At 41.9% G+C, this 18,778-nt stretch overlaps 2 protein-coding genes across 3 annotated transcripts in view; one reads left to right on the forward strand and one right to left on the reverse strand.

The window, feature by feature from the left end:
- The first annotated feature begins 61 nt into the window (after positions 1–61).
- LOC109863912 (aldose 1-epimerase-like) overlaps positions 62–18,778 on the forward strand; it is a 24,392-nt gene continuing 5,675 nt past the window's right edge. Inside the window, exons 1-7 of one of the 2 annotated variants that reach the window (XM_020444586.1) lie at positions 62–232; positions 510–640; positions 736–917; positions 999–1,172; positions 1,365–1,603; positions 1,776–1,944; positions 2,196–2,539. In XM_020444586.1, coding sequence (XP_020300175.1) covers positions 135–232; positions 510–640; positions 736–917; positions 999–1,172; positions 1,365–1,603; positions 1,776–1,944; positions 2,196–2,390 — 1,188 coding nt within the window. In that variant the 5' untranslated portion in view covers positions 62–134 and the 3' untranslated portion in view covers positions 2,391–2,539. Of the gene's footprint in view, positions 233–509; positions 641–735; positions 918–998; positions 1,173–1,364; positions 1,604–1,775; positions 1,945–2,195; positions 2,540–18,778 lie in introns of those variants that run through there. The other variant, XM_020444585.1, reaches the window with a different exon arrangement.
- The window catches only part of LOC109863907 (fibrillin-2-like), a 20,931-nt gene continuing 4,729 nt past the window's right edge, over positions 2,577–18,778 (reverse strand). The window contains exons 3-42 of the mRNA XM_020444578.1: positions 16,570–16,652; positions 15,697–15,804; positions 15,449–15,586; positions 15,255–15,357; positions 14,987–15,174; positions 14,608–14,856; positions 14,359–14,514; positions 13,785–14,084; positions 13,565–13,687; positions 13,232–13,480; positions 12,952–13,071; positions 12,620–12,835; positions 12,225–12,424; positions 11,944–12,124; positions 11,535–11,840; positions 11,006–11,347; positions 10,775–10,900; positions 10,366–10,699; positions 10,090–10,256; positions 9,680–10,008; positions 9,170–9,596; positions 8,738–9,091; positions 8,545–8,658; positions 8,276–8,434; positions 7,988–8,202; positions 7,514–7,871; positions 7,289–7,434; positions 7,098–7,206; positions 6,731–7,009; positions 6,148–6,573; positions 5,796–6,044; positions 5,443–5,646; positions 5,250–5,375; positions 4,933–5,172; positions 4,630–4,802; positions 4,337–4,531; positions 4,139–4,243; positions 3,855–4,007; positions 3,582–3,785; positions 2,577–3,439 (exon numbers count right to left, since the gene is read on the reverse strand). Coding sequence (XP_020300167.1) covers positions 3,221–3,439; positions 3,582–3,785; positions 3,855–4,007; positions 4,139–4,243; positions 4,337–4,531; positions 4,630–4,802; positions 4,933–5,172; positions 5,250–5,375; positions 5,443–5,646; positions 5,796–6,044; positions 6,148–6,573; positions 6,731–7,009; positions 7,098–7,206; positions 7,289–7,434; positions 7,514–7,871; positions 7,988–8,202; positions 8,276–8,434; positions 8,545–8,658; positions 8,738–9,091; positions 9,170–9,596; positions 9,680–10,008; positions 10,090–10,256; positions 10,366–10,699; positions 10,775–10,900; positions 11,006–11,347; positions 11,535–11,840; positions 11,944–12,124; positions 12,225–12,424; positions 12,620–12,835; positions 12,952–13,071; positions 13,232–13,480; positions 13,565–13,687; positions 13,785–14,084; positions 14,359–14,514; positions 14,608–14,856; positions 14,987–15,174; positions 15,255–15,357; positions 15,449–15,586; positions 15,697–15,804; positions 16,570–16,652 — 8,473 coding nt within the window. The 3' untranslated portion in view covers positions 2,577–3,220. The remainder of the gene's footprint in view (positions 3,440–3,581; positions 3,786–3,854; positions 4,008–4,138; positions 4,244–4,336; positions 4,532–4,629; positions 4,803–4,932; positions 5,173–5,249; positions 5,376–5,442; positions 5,647–5,795; positions 6,045–6,147; positions 6,574–6,730; positions 7,010–7,097; positions 7,207–7,288; positions 7,435–7,513; positions 7,872–7,987; positions 8,203–8,275; positions 8,435–8,544; positions 8,659–8,737; positions 9,092–9,169; positions 9,597–9,679; positions 10,009–10,089; positions 10,257–10,365; positions 10,700–10,774; positions 10,901–11,005; positions 11,348–11,534; positions 11,841–11,943; positions 12,125–12,224; positions 12,425–12,619; positions 12,836–12,951; positions 13,072–13,231; positions 13,481–13,564; positions 13,688–13,784; positions 14,085–14,358; positions 14,515–14,607; positions 14,857–14,986; positions 15,175–15,254; positions 15,358–15,448; positions 15,587–15,696; positions 15,805–16,569; positions 16,653–18,778) is intronic.

Raw genomic sequence — 18,778 nt, forward strand, 5'->3', positions numbered from 1 at the left:
TCAGCTAATAAATCATTATAAATGAGGTTAAACGTTTCTTTTGAAACAATTTTTCAAATTTTCACGTAATATTTATACAATTATAGTTTTTATTACAAATTTATAATTTTTTTATTTTCCTGTATTTCTAAATCATGTCTTTCGAAACCACTTTGATCGAAGAAGATGGCTTTGGACGTGTACCAAGACCATACAGTGCCGCGTTGAAGAAACCGTACGAAATTATTAGAAGGTAGTAAAAAATTATTACAAGGTTACCTAGAAAAATAGGAAAGCGTTTGCTCGAATTTATTATTTTTTTAATTAAAAATTCAGGAAAGATTTAAAAAAAACGATAACTGTGTATAGGGAACAATAGATTGTTTTTGCTATGGTTTTAGCATAAAAAGCATAATATAAAATATAACAATCAAGCTAAAAGATATCAAAAAAGAATAATTTCAGTTATTTAATAATTAAGTTATTAACTGATTAACTTCTTATATAAATACATTGTTTGACGCGAACAGGTACACTCTGATGAATAAAAACAACGCAACTGTTCGTCTGATATCCTGGGGCGCTAGTATTCAATCGATCAGGATTCCCAATCGAGAAGGTAAACTGGCCGATGTCGTCCTAGGATTCGATGACATGAACGGTAAAATCAATGACGTTGTTGATCAAATTGTTTAAATCGTTAATACTTGTGTCTTAAGTAATTTTTATTATTGTTGTCAATATATATTACATCAGGGTATTTGAAGAACAGATATATGGGAAGCATCATCGGCCGTGTTGCTAATCCCATTTCTGCTAATTTGAAATTCCATGATGCAACGCATCTTTCGTCGATCAATGATGAGATCGGAAAGGGGTATAACGGGAGAACGTTCGACAATGTCAATTGGCAGTCGCAAATAGTGAACAATCAAGTGGTAGGATGTAAACTTATTTCCTAAAATTAGCCAAAAATGTGTTAAAACCTTTGTTTGTTTATTGTTGTATTTTCCGACGAGGTGATGTCGCATCTGAGTCGAGATAACAGCGAGGGTTATCCCGGTGACATGTTGACCCAAGTTAAATACACGTGGACGGATGATAATCAACTTCACATTAATGTCCGCGCCACCAGCACAAAATTCACCCCCGCCAATGTCACCAATTACTGTTTGTTTAATCTCGCCGGACACGTAAGATTTGAAGTGAATTTTTTTTTTTTTATTGAGAACAATATTTAGCTCAAGAACAATAAAATAAAAAATAAAAAATATACATATAATTATAAATATAATTAAAAAGAGAACTTTTTTACTACTGATATTATTCAATTTGTAATTTTAAAAAACTTGCACTCTAAAGTTTGACTTATTATTCGAACGTAGAGTGCGGGTTCTAAGGAACTAGAGAAACACGTGCTCACGGTGAATGCCAACAGTTGGCTCCTTATAGATGCAAAAAACTTACCGACCGGCACCATATCTCCTGTCGATGGTACATCACTAGAGCTGCGCTTACCCGCACAGTTGAATCGACGTCGGTTGTACGATATACCAGGCGGAGGTTACAATCACAGTCTGTGTGTCAATAGTCCGAGTTGCTGGACTTACCGTTTCCACGCAAGGTAATCATATATACTTATAACTTTCCCGAGTCTTTTAAATCTATAATTGTTTTTGATAATGAGAAATCGATTCTCTAAATTTAACTAATGTAATAACTTCTATAATATTTGTAAAAGCGCATTGTATAATACAATGCTTTGTTGCTTGATTTTTATTAAAATGTATAAAAAGAATTGTGCATCCTACTTCCGGACGATTTTTGGAAGTGTATTCAAATCACCCCGTGTTGCACGTTTATACGGGCAATGAGTTACCGGATTCCGAACGCGTTTATTTTTCCGATTTAAAGGATCACAGACGGGGAGATTGCGAAAACGCACGAGTTGAGTCTTTAGAATTGGTGAGTGTGAACTTAAATCAGTGTTTGAAACTAATAAGCATCGTAGCTTAAAATTTCAAAAAAATTAAACCTAAAAACTAAATAACTTCTTACCGTCAATCCGTGTACTGAGTATTTCAATAACTAACAAATATTCATTAATTTCTCAATTCTTTGTTGAACTTGGTTCTAATATAACATTTTGGAAAACAAAATTAAAAGAGTTCTAATCTTTTGTTAAAAACCAATTGAAACTATTATATTTCGAATAGATGAAAAGAAAAACTGACGTAAAAATTCGTGGAAAAGGAAATATCCCTTATCGTCGTCACGGTGGATTTGCTTTATCGCCGCAGAATCATCCTAATCTTATCAACGTGAAACATTTTGCATCTTGCATGCTGTATCCGGGAAAGATTTATGTCCACGACATGACCTACAAGTTCGGTACGCTTTCAAACGACTGAGAGAAGTTTCTATTCAGATGTTTATTATATCTACCAGTCCTGTGGCATGTGTGTTCTAGTATTATTATCATACATAAAAATTAAAATTCTTAATAACGTAGGCACAAACTGTTGTATAATTTATAATCAAGCGATGATATATATATATATATATATATATATATAAAATTGTATATAAAAAAAGTCTCTTTGTGTAAAGTTTAAGCACAAAATATACTAATTTTGTACATAAAATTCATAAATATATAAAGTTACGTTTTGTATATATGCGTGTTCTCTTTGCTTATAAGCTATTGTAATCTAATGTTTTGTACATTTCTAGCGCATTACTTTTAATAATTGTATTTACGTAATGTAAGTGTAGGCAGTGAGTTCGAAGAGAACCCTTTTGAATACATGGAGAATTATTATTAGTAAATAGATATTGTAACTCTTCTCGATAGGCATAATTGGCAGTGTCACAAGTGTCACAAATATCGTCACATGACATATCGTAAAAAAATCGTCGTTGCTTGTAAAATATATATTTTTATTATCCGGCAGTTAAATAATGCAGTTTGTGCGCAATGAACACAAAAATATCAAGGCACTTAACGATCATTTATCTTAATCTTTGTTCTATATATACTTTAAAGATTCCTACTTGCGCAAGGATATTTTCTCTCTCAATTGCTCTCCCCATATCCTTTCTTATACATAAAACGCTGGCATTTGCGATACTTTTAATACTTTGCCATGTAGCTCGAAATTGACTAAGAAAAAGCGTAACACACTGTGTTAGGTATGGTGTCTTCTCTCGCGCGATTTAAATTAATTTCTTTCCTCGCGACTTATTTCGTGACTATAAGATGAACTGTAAATGTTAGAGGTTTTTCCCATTCCGTTCTTAAAGTCTTTGCTTCTGCTGGACGACCGTGGATCACTATGTAAAATTCTCCAGGATTCTTCAGCCGATGGCGGAAGTGTAAAGCGGAGATGCCACGTTGCCTGACGATTTCGAAGTGATTGCCGTCGTTGCCACGCGCGATAGTGTAATTCATATCTTCGCCCTTTGTCAAGAGAATATAATTGCTCAGTGTTAATTGAAAATTATTATAAACCCAAGCTGAACTGTTACGTAGTACTCGATAATCAAAGACTTTTGTTACGTATACAGTAAAATCCAATTAAAATTATAAACGATATAATTACCTTGATGGCGGACTGCAGCTTGATGATTCGCGTGCGGTGCCTCGTTTGACGCAAATTGATTTTAAGCACGTGTGCCATTCCGTGATGGTGCCTCTTTTGCTTACCAATTCGACGTTGTTTCTTTATCTCGTTTTTCCTCGTCTTCGTTTCTTCGTCTACCGTCCTATTTCTAGCGCCTCTTCTGTGCCGCCCTTTTCCATTTATCTAATACGAAAGATTGTGTATTATTCTATAGTCTTTAACTAAAATAAAAGCTAAACAAAATATACAAACTTTGCACGAGAAGCATCCCTCCGTTGAGATCGTCTTATCGTCGGCCGGTGGTATGTGATAAGGATCGGGATTGATTTGGAAAGTCGGCACATTGCTGATATCTTCGTCGTAACGTCCTTGAGATAAAGGAGTAATGGTGGACAAACAATGGCCCTGTAATACGAAACAACAAGCAAATTTTTTAATCTTCTTAAATATTTACAACAAAATATCAGTTTGTTTCTCAAATGCACATCGTTAATTTTTATAAAGACGAATACGCAATTTGAAAAAAAAAAACACACTTGTCCTATTCGCTGATAACCGGTGGGACAGCTGCAGAGAAATCCACTTGCTCCGTTTGTAATGCATCCGAAGGCGCAAGGACTGCCAACGCATCCGGCGCTCACCTGCACAAGAGCAAGATAAAAACGAAGCAAAATAAAAATTAAGTAAATTATTGTGCACAAAATATTGCGACAAAATGTTGTTAAATCACGTACTTGTACACAAATCGCCAGATTGTTATCGAACTGATAACCGTCCGGGCAACCGCACTTGTAACTGCCGATCATATTGATGCAAGTGGTGTCGCCGCATGGCGATGAATTGCATTCGTTCTCGTCTACGCACTGATTGTAGTAGAGATGCTGAACGAAACCTTCCGGACATCCGCAGCGATAACTACCCATGAAGTTCTAGAAACCAGAACTTAAAAACTGAGTAACGGTTTTTTTGCGAATTGTGATTAATCTTTTTACGTGCGAAAAGTGATAATGACGAGTGACGCGCGTACCTGACAACCGTGCTCGCAAGTGACATCGTCAGCGCACTCATTGTGATCGGTGCAAAATCGTCCGGAATGATCCAGTTTGAAACCTCTCGGACAAATGCATTGGAAACTACCGAGAGTGTTGATACACTTTCCGGGTTTCGGGCAAATATTCGATTGCTCGCATTCGTTTATATCTTCGGAAGGAAAATCATATATTTAACGAACACAAGTAGTAAAAATAAAATTATACAAAGACGAATAATTAAATAAAAACTGTGATTATAATTTTATAATAAAAAAAAAAGAAAAAGAAGATGTAGATACCGTGGCACGCGTCTCCTTGCTGGATGTAACCTTCCTGACAGCCGCAGGTGTAACTTCCCGGAGTGTTTATGCAATTCTGCTGGCACAAGTGATTCCCAGTCGCGCATTCGTCCAGATCCCTGCAGCTAACGCCGTCCGGATTCAGAATGAAACCAGACGGACACGAACAGATGAAACTGCCTTCGGTGTTCTGGCAGGTGTACTTGCACGGTTTTGGCGTCAATTCGCACTCGTTAATGTCTGCGATTTCGATTCGTTGTATTTACACGTGATCTTACAAACATTTATTATTTTTGCAAAGTTGAAAGAAAACTCACCGATACACTGAGTGCCAGACTTGTCGGCTTTGTAGCCCTTGTTGCATATGCATCTGTAAGAACCGAGAGTGTTGATGCACAGACCGTTTCTGCAAAGATCGGGTATAGTCTTGCACTCGTCAATATCTGGAAAAAAAAAAATTTTTACGTATACGTTGCAAACAGCGAGATCTTTATATTATAATCAGTTTACCTTGTCCGTCTAGAGAGAACCCTTTGTCCAAACAAAGTTCGTTATAATTGTCCGAGTCTCTGGACGGGCAAATCTCGCAGTGCGGTCCCCACGCTGCTCCCATGGTGCAACAACAGTCCATCTTCGTGACCGTACGCAATTCCGAGGTTCTGGCGGTGCATCTGCCGCCGATCGTTTGCAAGAAACAATAACCGACTCTTCGATCTAATCATATAAAAAAATATTTCATTCTTGCAATGTCCACATTTTTACGTCTTTTACGTTTTTATTCGTCAATTTTTTTGTTTTATAAAATTTTTTAATTAATTTGTTTATATATTCTGAAATTTATTATCTTTTATTTTATTTCCTACCTATGCACGATTTTCCGTCCGAGCTTTGCTCGAAGCCGTCGTAGCAGAAACACTGGTAGCTTCCCTCCAGATTCACGCAACGGCCGTGTTGACAAAGACCGGAGTTGATGGCGCATTCGTTGATATCCTTGCACTCGTCGGCCGTTCCTATTTTCTGGTATCCGGGAGGACAGATGCACATAAAAGTGCCGATTAAATTCTTGCATTGGAATCTGCAATCGTTCGCCGGCGTGGCGCATTCGTCAACATCTGCGAACAAAAATTTGTGTGTCAAAACAAAATTCAATTGACACGATTTTTCACGTGTCTTACGTGGGAATTAACGTTGTTTCGAGAATTTGTTTTCAATTACCTACGCAATGGCGTCCGTCGAGTGCCAGAGTGTATCCGTACGGACAGATGCAACGGAAGGATCCCGGCGCGTTGTGGCATCTGAAGGCGCACTGATTGCCCATTTCCAGGCACTCGTTCACGTCCTCGCAGACCTGATTGGCGCCTGGCGCAAAACCGTCGCTGCACGAACACTCGAAACCGCCGTCGATGTTGCGACATGTGCCATTACCGCAGATGTTCTGCACGCTCAGGCACTCGTTGTTGTCCACGCACCTTCGCCCGGTCTCATCCAACACGTATCCCGTCGGACACTCGCATCGGAACGAGCCGTCCGTGTTGATGCATTCGCCACCGGCACAAGCGTCCGGCATGAACAGGCACTCGTTCAAATCGATTCCTGTGTCGTCCCGCCCCGATCCTTCCGGACACAACCTCTTGAATTCCTCTGCGTATAAATTTGTAATAAAGAATTAAATAGACGTATTAACTTTTTGCAGTAAATATAAAAAATAAATAAAAGATGCGACGAAAGATTATCGGTTTTCCGGTTACAAAGTTGGTTTTTTAAAAAAATTTTAAGTTGCTGGAAAAATAATCTCTACCGCTATTTTCCGGCGGACATTGTTCGCAATATCGGCCCCAAGCTTTGCCCATCGTGCAGCAACAGTGTTTCTTGGTCATGCCGCCTTTCCGCGGGAAGGTGCACTGGCCTCGTCTGTAATTGTCGTAGCATTGCTCTTCTCTCACGTCGATGCACTTCATCGAGTTCGGTTTATCGCTTAATTCATATCCGACGGGGCACTCGCAGATTACAGCACCCTCCGTGTTGATGCACCGACCGTTCTCGCAAATATCTGCCGTTTCGACGCATTCGTCCACGTCTAGGAATAATTAAAATGTAAATCGTATTTAGAAAAGTTGCAATTTGACAAACGCGTAATCAACGATTTAATGAAAGATTAAACGGACCCACGCATTTTTTTCTGGTATGATCCAGTTCGTATCCCGGCGGGCAGCTACATATGTAAGATCCCATGAGATTCTGACACTTTCCAGGAGATGGACATAAACCCGGTATCTGAAAAGATTCGATATTTTTCAAGTAAGTTAGTTTTAGAAATTAAATGTTTCAAATATATCAAAATATTAAGAAAATATACTTCATGACATTCGTCGATGTCGCGACAATGTTGACCGTCTTGCGCCAACACATAACCATCCGCACACTCGCAAACGAAACCGCCGATCGTGTTTCGACATCGGCCGTTGCGACACAAAAATGGCATTATTCGACATTCGTTGATATCTGAAATAAATTTTTTAAAAATTGGAAATCCATGTTTGTTGTAAAGTAAAAAATCAAAAATATTTTGACAGCAACTTACCAGCGCAATCGTTATTCGGACTGAGTTTAAATCCCTGATAACACTGACACTTGTAGGAGCCCAAAGTGTTGACGCAGGTGCCGTTGTTGCATATGTTTGGATTGCGTTGGCATTCGTCGATGTCGACGCAATTGTCCCGGTCGCGAGTCAACGAAAAGCCGGTGTAGCAAACGCATTGAAAGCTACCTTGCAAATTGCTGCAAGCTCCATTGTTGCAGATACCCGGTCTTTCGTAGCATTCGTCGATGTCGATGCAGTCGCGTTGACTGGGACCGAGTTTGTAGCCGACAGGACACACGCATTCGAAGTAGCCTTGCTGATTGATGCACTGCGCATTTCCACTGCAGGGATTCGGTATCTAAGTCCCACAAAATTAATCATGTCACATCGTAGAAATTAAAATGTTTTGTGATTATATAAAAATTATTTATTACATATATTTTTTTTATTTTACTGAAATATCGAAAATCGCACCTGAAGGCACTCGTTTTCGTCGATACACTGATGTGAATCCTGATCGTAAACGTAACCGCGATCGCACTGGCACTCGAAACTGCCGGGAGTGTTCATGCATCTACCGTGAGTGCACATTGTCGGCATCAGGGAGCACTCGTCGATTTCCTCGGTGTGATTCGTCATCGGGTTCATGATTTGACCCGGCACCAATCCGCACAGAATTTCATGCTCACCTGCGAAGTCGAGCCAAAGATAGTTTGTGTTACATTCGCGTTGCGACAAGTTTCGAACTGTTTATACACTCACGAGTTCTTTCGTTAGGACATTTCTCGCAGAGATTGCCCCATGCAGCGCCCATAGAACAACAGCACAGCATTTTCGTCTGCGGCTGCACCATGGGATTCAGACACTGGCCGGCATCGTAGGTGAGGTAACAGTATTCCTTTCTCATATCGACACACTCCTCTAAGAATACATATATTCGTTGCATTTTATGATTAAAAAATTTAAGTTTTATTTTAAAATTATTATAATTAAATAGACGTATATATATTTATATCATAAATTGCACTAACTTCCTCCGGGCATTGCCATGTATCCTTCGGGACATTCGCAATGATATTTCCCTTGATCGTTGATGCAATATCCGACGCCGCATATTTGCGGATGCAACGCGCATTCATTTATATCTGCAATAAATTTTTGTACAGTTAACAACATTCCGCTGCACCGAGCAAATAAAATATATTTCGTATATATTCCCATTACCGATGCAATTGGTCTTGGAATCGTCCAAGACGAAGCCTTCGTTACAGGAGCACATAAAACTACCGAAAGTATTGGTACAATGTCCATTCTGACAAATGTTCTCGTGCTCCTCGCACTCGTTGATGTCCTCCAGAATGACGGTTACCCGATTCGGTCTGTATCCCGGTCCGCTCGGACACAATTGCTCGTATTCCTTCGTGCCGGGCTGGGGACACTCCTCGCAACGATTGCCCCAGGCAGTGCCGATGCTGCAGCAACAGGTCGCCTTCGTCACCGACGACGACACCTCGAAGATACACTGCGGTCTTCCCGTGCCGTGCTCGTAACCCGTGAAGCACAAAGATTCACGTCTATCTGCGTGAGATAAACGGACAGAAATTATAGGAACCCAAATACGCGCGACACTCGAAATCTCGACGCAGGTGTACCTACCGACGCAGGCATTTCCGGCTTCCACCAGTTCGTAATGCGGCGGACACCGGCAGATATATTTGCCCTGCGTATTGATGCACGTGCCGTACTGGCAGGACTGCGGGCTCTCGCATTCGTTCACGTCGGTGCAGTTGCCGCCGGAGCCGTCCAGCTTGTAACCCTCGTTGCACTCGCAGCGAAACATGCCGAAGATGTTCTCGCATCGACCGAACACGCACAAATTACTGAACATCTCGCACTCGTTGATGTCCACGCACGCTTGCTCGTTGTGCTCGTCCGGATGCATAAATCCCATCTCGCATTCGCAACGGTAAGCGCCCGGATAATTCAGACAGTGGCCGTTCTCGCAGAGCGTATCGTCCTCCGCGCACTCGTCGATGTCCTTGCAGCTGTAGCCGTCGCCTCGAAAACCAGCGTCGCACACGCACTACAAAAATCACAGCATCAGTTTTGAACAAAATCCACTCGAATTCTTCAGTGCGATCAAAGACACCGCTCTTTGAAGTATACCTTGAAGGAACCCTCCGTGTTGATGCAATGCGCGTTCGAGTCGCAGCCGCCGTTGTTCGTAGAACACTCGTTGATGTCCCAGCACTCGATACCGTTCCCGGTGAAACCGTCGTGACAGGTGCAAATGTACGAACCCTGAGTGTTCTGACACTCGGCGAACTCGCTGCAGGAGTAAGCATTCAATCGGCACTCGTCGTCGTCGGTGCACGCCGGTCCCTCCGCCGGCTTCACCGAGTATCCTTCCTCGCAGCGACAGTTGAAGGAGCCGATCGTGTTGGAGCACTCGCCGTACCCGCATATTTGGGGTTGCGTCGCGCACTCGTCAATATCTGATAAAAGCAACGTGTTTTCGAAGATATACGACGCGTGTAATTTTGATTTACGAAGCAGAAATAAAACAAAGCACTTACCTATACAAGATACGCCATCTCTCCCGGGCAATAAACCATTCGTGCAATTGCATACGTAACCACCGAGTGTATTTTTGCACTTCCCTCCGTTGCAGATCCGAGGATTCTCCTTGCACTCGTCCACGTCCGCGCAAGTTCGACCATCCAGGTTTAAAGCGTAGCCAGTACTGTTATAAAAAATAATATTTCAATTGTATAAAAATTAGAAAAATAACAAATCTCTTAGTTAATGTAATTAATTGCGGATAGAATTAGAAAAAGATTAGAATTCTTCACCGGCACGTGCAGGAGAAGCTGCCCGGTGTATTTATACAAATGTCCTCGCAGCCGCCATTGGCGACTGCGCATTCGTTGATGTCTTCGCAGTGAGACCTGAGCCCCGTTTGCTGATAACCATCGTCGCATATGCACTGATAAGTGCCCATCATGTTCTCGCAGACGCCGTTCGAGCAGATACCGCTTGTTCTCGAACACTCGTCTATGTCCTTGCAGGACTGTTTGTCGGGACCTAATTCGTGCCCTGGCGGGCATTGACAGTTAAAACTGCCCTCGGTGTTGACGCAGATGCCGCCACGACACAACCCTGGCGTCTCCTCGCACTCGTTTATGTCTGAAATAAATTATCTCAAAATAATTTTTTAAATTTTTTAAAACGTTTGAAATTAAAATTTCTTTCAAGTCATACCCATGCAAATCTTCATGATGTCATTGCTGCGATAACCGGGACTGCAGTCGCACTGAAAATTCCCAGGAGTGTTTCTGCATGTGCCGTTTCCGCACACTCCGTGCGTGATCTCGCATTCGTCGATATCTAAACGCGTTCAAGTTAATCAAATTGAAATAAATTTTTTTTTTTACTCAATAAAAAGCGCTCGAATCCTCGAGAGCTGCGAAAAGTTTCTTCGAAGCCACTCACCGATGCACCTAATGCCGTGCTCGTCGGGCGCGTAACCCTGATTGCATCTGCAACTATAGCTGCCAATTGTGTTCTTGCATCTGCCGTTCTGACACATTCCCGGAAATTCGACGCACTCGTTGATGTCCTGACGCTCGGTGAATCCGTTTCCGCGCGGGCACAACTCCGTGTGAGCCTGCGTTCCCGTTTTCGGACACAGTTCGCATCTGCCGTTACCCCAGGCGCGACCCACGGAACAACAGCAGATACTCTTGGAGAAATGGCCCTCGATCGGACTGACGCACTGACCGTGGCGATAATCCAGGAAGCACGTTTCTTGCCTGGTGTCCGTGCACGTGGTGTCTGTGATGAAAAAGTTAAAAAAAAAACATACAATCTGTATCCTATAAAATAAGTTTACATCATGTTCTGTAAACAATTATTTACAAAAGTTAAAGATAAGATTTTACAAGTTGCGATAATTTTCTTCGTGGCAAAATATAAAAAGCAATGTGTTTTTCTGAAAACGATTCTATTATTATCGGCTTACGCGTCGTGTCCAAGGTGAGACCGGGTGGACATTCGCAGCGATACGAGCCGTCTGTGTTGACGCAAGTGCCGCCACCCTTGCAGATTCCGCTGTTGAGCTCGCATTCGTTGATGTCCTCGCAACCCTTGCCGTCCACCTTCGCGTAGCCCTTCGAACATTCGCAAAAAGTGTGATCGCAGATTTCGCACGGACTGCCCCAAGCCACTCCGACCGAGCAACAGCATTCCGAGCGTAACGCCACTCTCGGCAAGTTGTTCTCGCAGCGACCGTCCACCATCTTGGTCCAGCAGGAACCCCGACGATTGTCTGAAAAGTCAGAATCCTGTTTCTCATCACGTTTGTCGTACTTAATCTCTTTCGCGATTGTTTCGCCGTTTATCGAAAAGGAAAAACGAATGTCGATCGGTACCTATGCAAATGTGGCCCGTGTTGTCGAGAACGTAACCCGGCGAACATTCGCACTCGTAAGCTCCTGGAACGTTAATGCAAACGCCGTTGAAGCACACGTCCGGACCCAGCTCGTCGCACTCGTCTATGTCCTCGCACATTTGGTTTTGCGTGTTGTATCTCATGCCCGTCGGACAAATGCACTGCGAGCAAAGTATAATGATGTTGACGCGATTGTGATACTCTTAATTACGCGTACTTCCTTTTTTGAAGAGCGAAGCAACGAATCGTTGAAAAACTTGCCTGGAAACTACCGGGTGTGTTGCGACACTGGCCGCCGCTGCACAGAGAATCCTCCAGCTCGCACTCGTTGATATCGGTGCAAATCTTCCCCGTCGCGTCCACCTCGTATCCGCTGTCGCATATGCAACGATACGTTCCCACAAGATTCTCGCATCCTCCGTTCACGCAGATGTTAGGATTCTGGGCGCATTCGTTGATATCTATAGTACGTAATAGCCGTATTCCGCGTTAAATTATTTATTCACGAAACGGTCAGTGAACTCTAAAATTTGAGATCTTAATGTTTGACAAAAATATTTTCTTTTCTTTTTTGAAACAATTAAACCGCTGAATGCGATGTTTGTCAATTTTTTTAAATTAAAAACTTCAAAGTCTGAACGAGATGTTTTTCTCACCGTCGCCGTTGTAAGTCACTCCGGCGCCATGCGGGCACAAGGCTTCGAAGTCCGTGGTACCCGGTAGCGGGCAAGGTTGGCAGGTGCTGCCCCAGCCCATCGGTTGTCCCAGAATCACCGTGCAACAGCAACAACTGGACTTCGTCACCGCGGTGGACGTCGGATTGGAGCACTGGCCGTCTCTGTACTGCGAATAGCACAGATCTCTTCTCGTATCTAACCAGCGTGGGAAATCATCCGAGAAATTGTTTTCGTTAAATAGTTTAAATGTTCAGTGTATATTTGAGTGAAAATTGTGATTCGATTTCAGATCTCGAATTTTTAATACGAACCTAGACAGGATCTGCCGTCGGGACCTAAATTGAATCCCGGATGACATTCGCACCGGAAACTGCCGGGCGAGTTGATGCAACGTCCATTTTGGCAAGGTGAACTCAGACACTCGTCGATATCTTGCAAAATAAAAAAAATTATAAATAAAATAGTTTATTTCACTCAGAATTTCGAAAACTCAAAATTTTATTAATGCGATTGTTGAAAAATTGTAGTTTTTTAATCAGTTTGGTTAATTAGCTAAATCGTTTGTTTAATAATAATCTGTAAAATCAATACCGATGCAGTGACTAAGATCGGGACCGATTCTGAAGCCGGAGTCGCAGACGCATTTGAAGGAACCCTCCATGTTTACGCACTTGCCGTTCTCGCACATTCCGCTGGTGGAACACTCGTCCATGTCCACACAGAAGGTGTTATCTCTCGAAGGAGTGAAACCTGACTGACAGATACAGTGATAGGATCCCGGTGTGTTTTCACAGCGACCGTTCAGACAGATCCTCGGATTTTCTGAACACTCGTTGATATCTGAGAACAACAAATTCGGACGATAAAGTCAAGAGAAACATCTCTGCAATATTTATTCTGCAAATCATTATCCACATTTCTCACCTATGCAAGTATTTCCCGTCAGTGATAGCGTGTAACCATCGTTGCATTTACATTTGAAAGACCCGTTCATGTTAATGCAATACCCATTGGTGCACATTCCCGTGTCCTGGCACTCGTCGTGATCTAGACAGACATTAGTCCGATAATTTTTCATTATGCACAACAATCAACGAGCTATTTTCTCGAGATGTTTGAGTGATTTGCGAAGTAAATCGATTACCGGTGCAATATCTGCCTTCGCCGGAAACGACGAATCCAGGCGGACAATCGCAGGTGAAGTTACCGGGGAAGTTACGGCAGGTCCCGCCCTGACAGTATCCCAATTGGCACTCGTCCACGTCCTCGCATCTACCGCCGGGCTTTCTCGTAAATCCCGGATTGCACTCGCACTCGTAACCCTCTTTGGTGTCGATGCACTTGTGGCCGTGGCCACAGATGTCCGGCCGCAGCACGCACTCGTTCACCTCAATGAACGACTCCAGTTGATCAAAGCCTTGCGAGCAAAGCCTGTTGTAATCGTCTACAATTGAGCAATAACGTGGGTCCTGTAGAACTGCCAGTCGTTGTGGAGCTCGCTTTCGTATATACTTGATAACGTTCGCCGATTTCGGACAAGTTACGGATTCGGTCATTCGTTTGGATTCAACGAAATTAGTTTGCTTAAAGAGTGTATGATTTGAGACGAATTCGTGCATGTAGCTCTTCTTCAATAAATGCGTGACAAAAAAGTAAATGAAAGAATATTTCTATAAAATATTGCATTAGATACGTATTTTTCTTTTGAAAGTACTTACTGCTGCCAGGACTGGGACAGATGAAGCATTCATCGCCCCATCCACGGCCCATGTTCTTGCCGCAGCAACAATCCTTCTTGCTCAGTCTCATCGATAGTCGATTCTTGCACTGCCCGTTTCGATTCACCGCTGTGTAACACAAGTCTTGTCTGCCATCTGACAATTAATCATGTTGATAACATCAACAAACAGATACATAAAATTATTATTATTGCAATAATTTTTCTAATACAACGCATATATAATCACCGATGCAGTATTTGCGATCCTGGCTCAGTATGAATCCCGGATTGCAGTGGCAGTAATAACCGCCTACGGTGTTGATGCACCGTCCGTCTGCGCAAATACCTTCCTCCTGACACTCGTCCTTGTCTTTGCACTCGTTGGTCTCGAGATCTCTCGCTTGTCCCTCGGGACATTCGCAGGTGAACGAACCGGGAGTGTTCAGACACTTTCCACCCTGACACAATCCGGGTATCGCTTCGCATTCATCGATATCTGAAGAAAGCGCGAAGATTTTGCTGATTGTTTCGTCTCAACTGTGCAAAACTTTTTGGAGAGGATTTCGTCAACTAAATTTGCGCGACGTGCCAGTTTTATTAATTGCAAACAGACATTCATAACTTACCGACACATTGACCTTGATTATTAGGTTTTATATAACCCGGTTCGCACTCGAGTCTAGCCGGGCACCGTTCGCACGGGTGACCCCAACCCTTGCCCACGGTGGCGCAACACATCTGTCGCGTGCAAACCACACCTTGAAGACTAGCCAGACATTGGCCGTTCTTCACTTTGGTGTAACACGGTCCGGTTCTGAAACGTAACGTGAAATAAAGTAACTAGAAAACAAAACAAAAAAAAAAATGTAATCAAAGATGTTTTTTTTTCTGTACCTGTAATCGGTCTCGCAATGTCTTCCAGTGTAACCGTACATGCAGGCGCAACGATCCGGACCGATACATCTTCCCTGATTCAAGCAAGGCTCACGGCAGATAGCTGATCAATAATTTTTTTTAGTCAATAAATTTTAATTTTGGCACAAGATGTGTATGTTAAAAACCAACATACAGCGTCGACCGTTACTTACGTTCATTGCAGAATTCTCCCTGATATCCGCTGCGACACTGACATCGACCGTCAACGCACTTTCCGTTTCTGCAGGGAACTCGACATCTACCGGTCTCGCCACGACCATCGGCGCCATTTCCGGGCTCGTGTGTACTAACTATTGATAGCCAAGATTAATAGATAGATTTTACATTTGCTTATTAGAAATTATTATTAATTTTTATAAAGTGATGTAAATAAAAAAAGTCGGTCAATATTATATCTTACTTTTACTTTGCGCGCCGCCGCACGTAGTCGCGTGATTGCCGTCCTCGCATAAACAAACATTAGGCCTCACGCATCTTCCAAGGAGTCCACATCGTCTCACACAAATTGCTTAAACATTTAGAAACACCGCATATTTTTATAATTTATATAAAAGTATAGAAAATTAAAATTAAAACATTATAAAAGAAGCAGAACATCGTCGCGAGCAACGTCTGTAATGTAGAATTTATTAACAATAAGTTAATTAATAATGAGAATAATGTTATCAAGCGGTTGAAAAGTGACGGAACGTAGATTGCAGATAAAGTGCGGTTGCATTGCCAGACAATGCGATCAACAGGAAGCGCATAACAGGTCATTAAACCAGTTTTATTCGAGACGATCGATTAGGCTCGTGTCGCATAAGTGCCTATATGTCCGTTATGTAATTGCGTCGATCATTATCATCATCCGAGGGCAATACCGATAATGATATAGGTGGTTCCTCTCGCGCGCGATATTAATAACCGCTTTCTATTCTACGAATATATTCCGCAATAGGTTTGATCACTTTGAGATCGTAAGGATGTGGATTATTATATGTTCTCGGTCGCGCGTCTCGCTCGCTTCATTATTACCAGTAATGCAGCTATCGTATAGTGCCACAGCACACCGCTCTCTTAGGTTTTACATATTAAAGCTTCTTTACTTTCCTTCGTTTAATTAAATAAAAATAATTTAATTATAATGATATACATTTGATACGATGAAGTATAATTTAGTTATTAATTTATATTTTCCTTTTTCGTTTTATATGTGTATGTGTGTGTTATACAATATATTTAGAATTTAAAAAATAAACTATTAGTGTTAATATTAGTTAATGTTACTTACGTATGAGACAAAGACCCGTTTCCGGTTGCTTCGACCATCCTGGACAACAATAATTTTTGTACCTCGATCTGCATACGTTCGGTCTAAAAAGGTTTTATTAATAAATTTATTTACATATATCTCAGATATATATTTTACATGGTGATAAGTTTAATAAGAGAAAAAAACATACGAGTAAATTAATTCAATTAAGGTTAAGTGTATTAACGATCTCGGGATAGAGTCTCTGTGAGCGAACAATAACATAAAACTCTCTGATCTACTTGAATCAATGAGTCATAAGTCATTCTGCACGCACGCTTGAGAAGACCGCAGACGGAAATGCAACGTTTCCGTGGCGCGTATCGTGGCACGCGTAAGAAGAGAAGATCGTAAAAAAAAAAAAAGAAAAAAATGAGAAGAGCGAGAGAAAGAGCGGAGTGCCACCTCAAAACAAGGCGGCCATTCACATCTGGCGCCTCATAATTAGCGTCAGCTGCTGCGGTAAACGCCGCCACTTAGGCCTCTTGGCGCCCGCAATCGCAAACGCCGGGATATCGCCAACTTTCTCACGTTACGCCATTTTTTATGACGCCAGATAACGGAATTGTTATCTGACACGATTTATAGAGCAGTGCGGGAACTTCTGATGAGCGTGAATTTTTTTTTTTTTTTTTTATCGTTCTCAGTTCGTAGATTTTTACGACTGCTTCTTTCGCGATAGCAACGGACTTTCTAAAAATACGACAATCTCGGCATTTGTAACACACAAACGCACAGAAATTTTGCGATTTTGAAATTTTCAGATGAAAAATTATTACTCAAATTTCTCTTCTCGTTGTACGCTAATAGAATTTGCATTTCCTTGCCCTTTGCATCGTAAAATGCGCGCGCGCGCATGTAACACAGGGATGATAAAATAACGCGATAACTCGTTTCGCGCGTTTCTCGTTTCGCTCGGCGCGAGAGAGATTAAAGTTCTCGCGTGTCCGGCACTTCTTCTTGTTTCTTCCTTTTCCATATCTTCCCGTGACTTCTGACATACGCGGTTACACACGCGGCTGGTGCATATCATCTCCGCGGGTGGGAGCATTACACGAATGAAGCGATGTTTGTAAGACGATATTAAAAGGCGTGTACACACTCGAGTGATGTGCGTGTTGATGCAATCTCGCTTTTAAATGAGTGGTTCAACAAACAGCGCTTTGTATATCTAATGAGTGTTCGCACGTGATTAGGACAGCTAAACAAATTTTCGTATCCTGTGTGTTGACACACGCATGCATAATATACGATTTTTGTACACAACGCGGTGTCGTAAAAGAGTCAACTAGCTCGAAATTCGTTTAAAAAAAATAAATTACACCCCGTCTCGCGAGATAAAATAGCGGCAAACTGCCGGTTGTCATTTTACACGGGCGTGTAAAAATCGACGATGGCTCGACGCTTGTCGTTAATTGGAAAATTACAGGAAAGACGGGGCGCTTTTTCGAAAACATAGTTATAATAACAATAATAACAATAATTGGTGACAGAATTACGAGGACGAGGTTGATTGTGATCTCACGGCCGAGAGCCTTTGATCCAATCTGTATGCAAATTATTGCGAATGGCCACTCCCTTTAAGAAAGATCGTTTCACCGCCGAACTTGTATATCGCGATCAACGCGCGGTGGTGGTGTTAACCGCGTTAGCAGGATGTAATTTTAACACCCGTAATGATAGTGTATCCCGAAACAACAAGTCCCGAAATATCTTCATCCGAGGATCTTTTCGCGATCATGTCTGATCTGTTTCTCTCTTTTCGCGCTTTTTTCTGCATTTATTATAATAATAATTTAACTATAACATTTTTTATTTAACAGACGGATATTATCGTGCTAGATACTATGTAACACGCTTCAAGTATAATAACAAATTAAAAGAACGCTATTAATTCGTTAATAGGACACTGTAATCGACTGGTGTCTAGATGACATAGACTCAATTAATGCGAACTCGCAATTAACTGACTGTTGTTGCTCGCAAGAGTTTAATTGGAAAGTGCACCGCTTTGACATAGCCGCGCGAATTGCGGACTCGAAGTTGAAGCTATATAAAATAAGAAAAAAAAAAAAAAAAAAAACACACACAATCGTCTTCTCGTCGCGATTAGGGACAAACGAATAGGGACAAGCGCGCTGCATCACGTGCCGAGGATTGTCGCGACAAAAAGTACGGTCAGGGCAAA

This window comes from Pseudomyrmex gracilis, unplaced genomic scaffold (assembly GCF_002006095.1).
Source record: "Pseudomyrmex gracilis isolate BER0280 unplaced genomic scaffold, ASM200609v1 scaffold_14, whole genome shotgun sequence".
NCBI classification, from domain to species: domain Eukaryota; kingdom Metazoa; phylum Arthropoda; class Insecta; order Hymenoptera; family Formicidae; genus Pseudomyrmex; species Pseudomyrmex gracilis.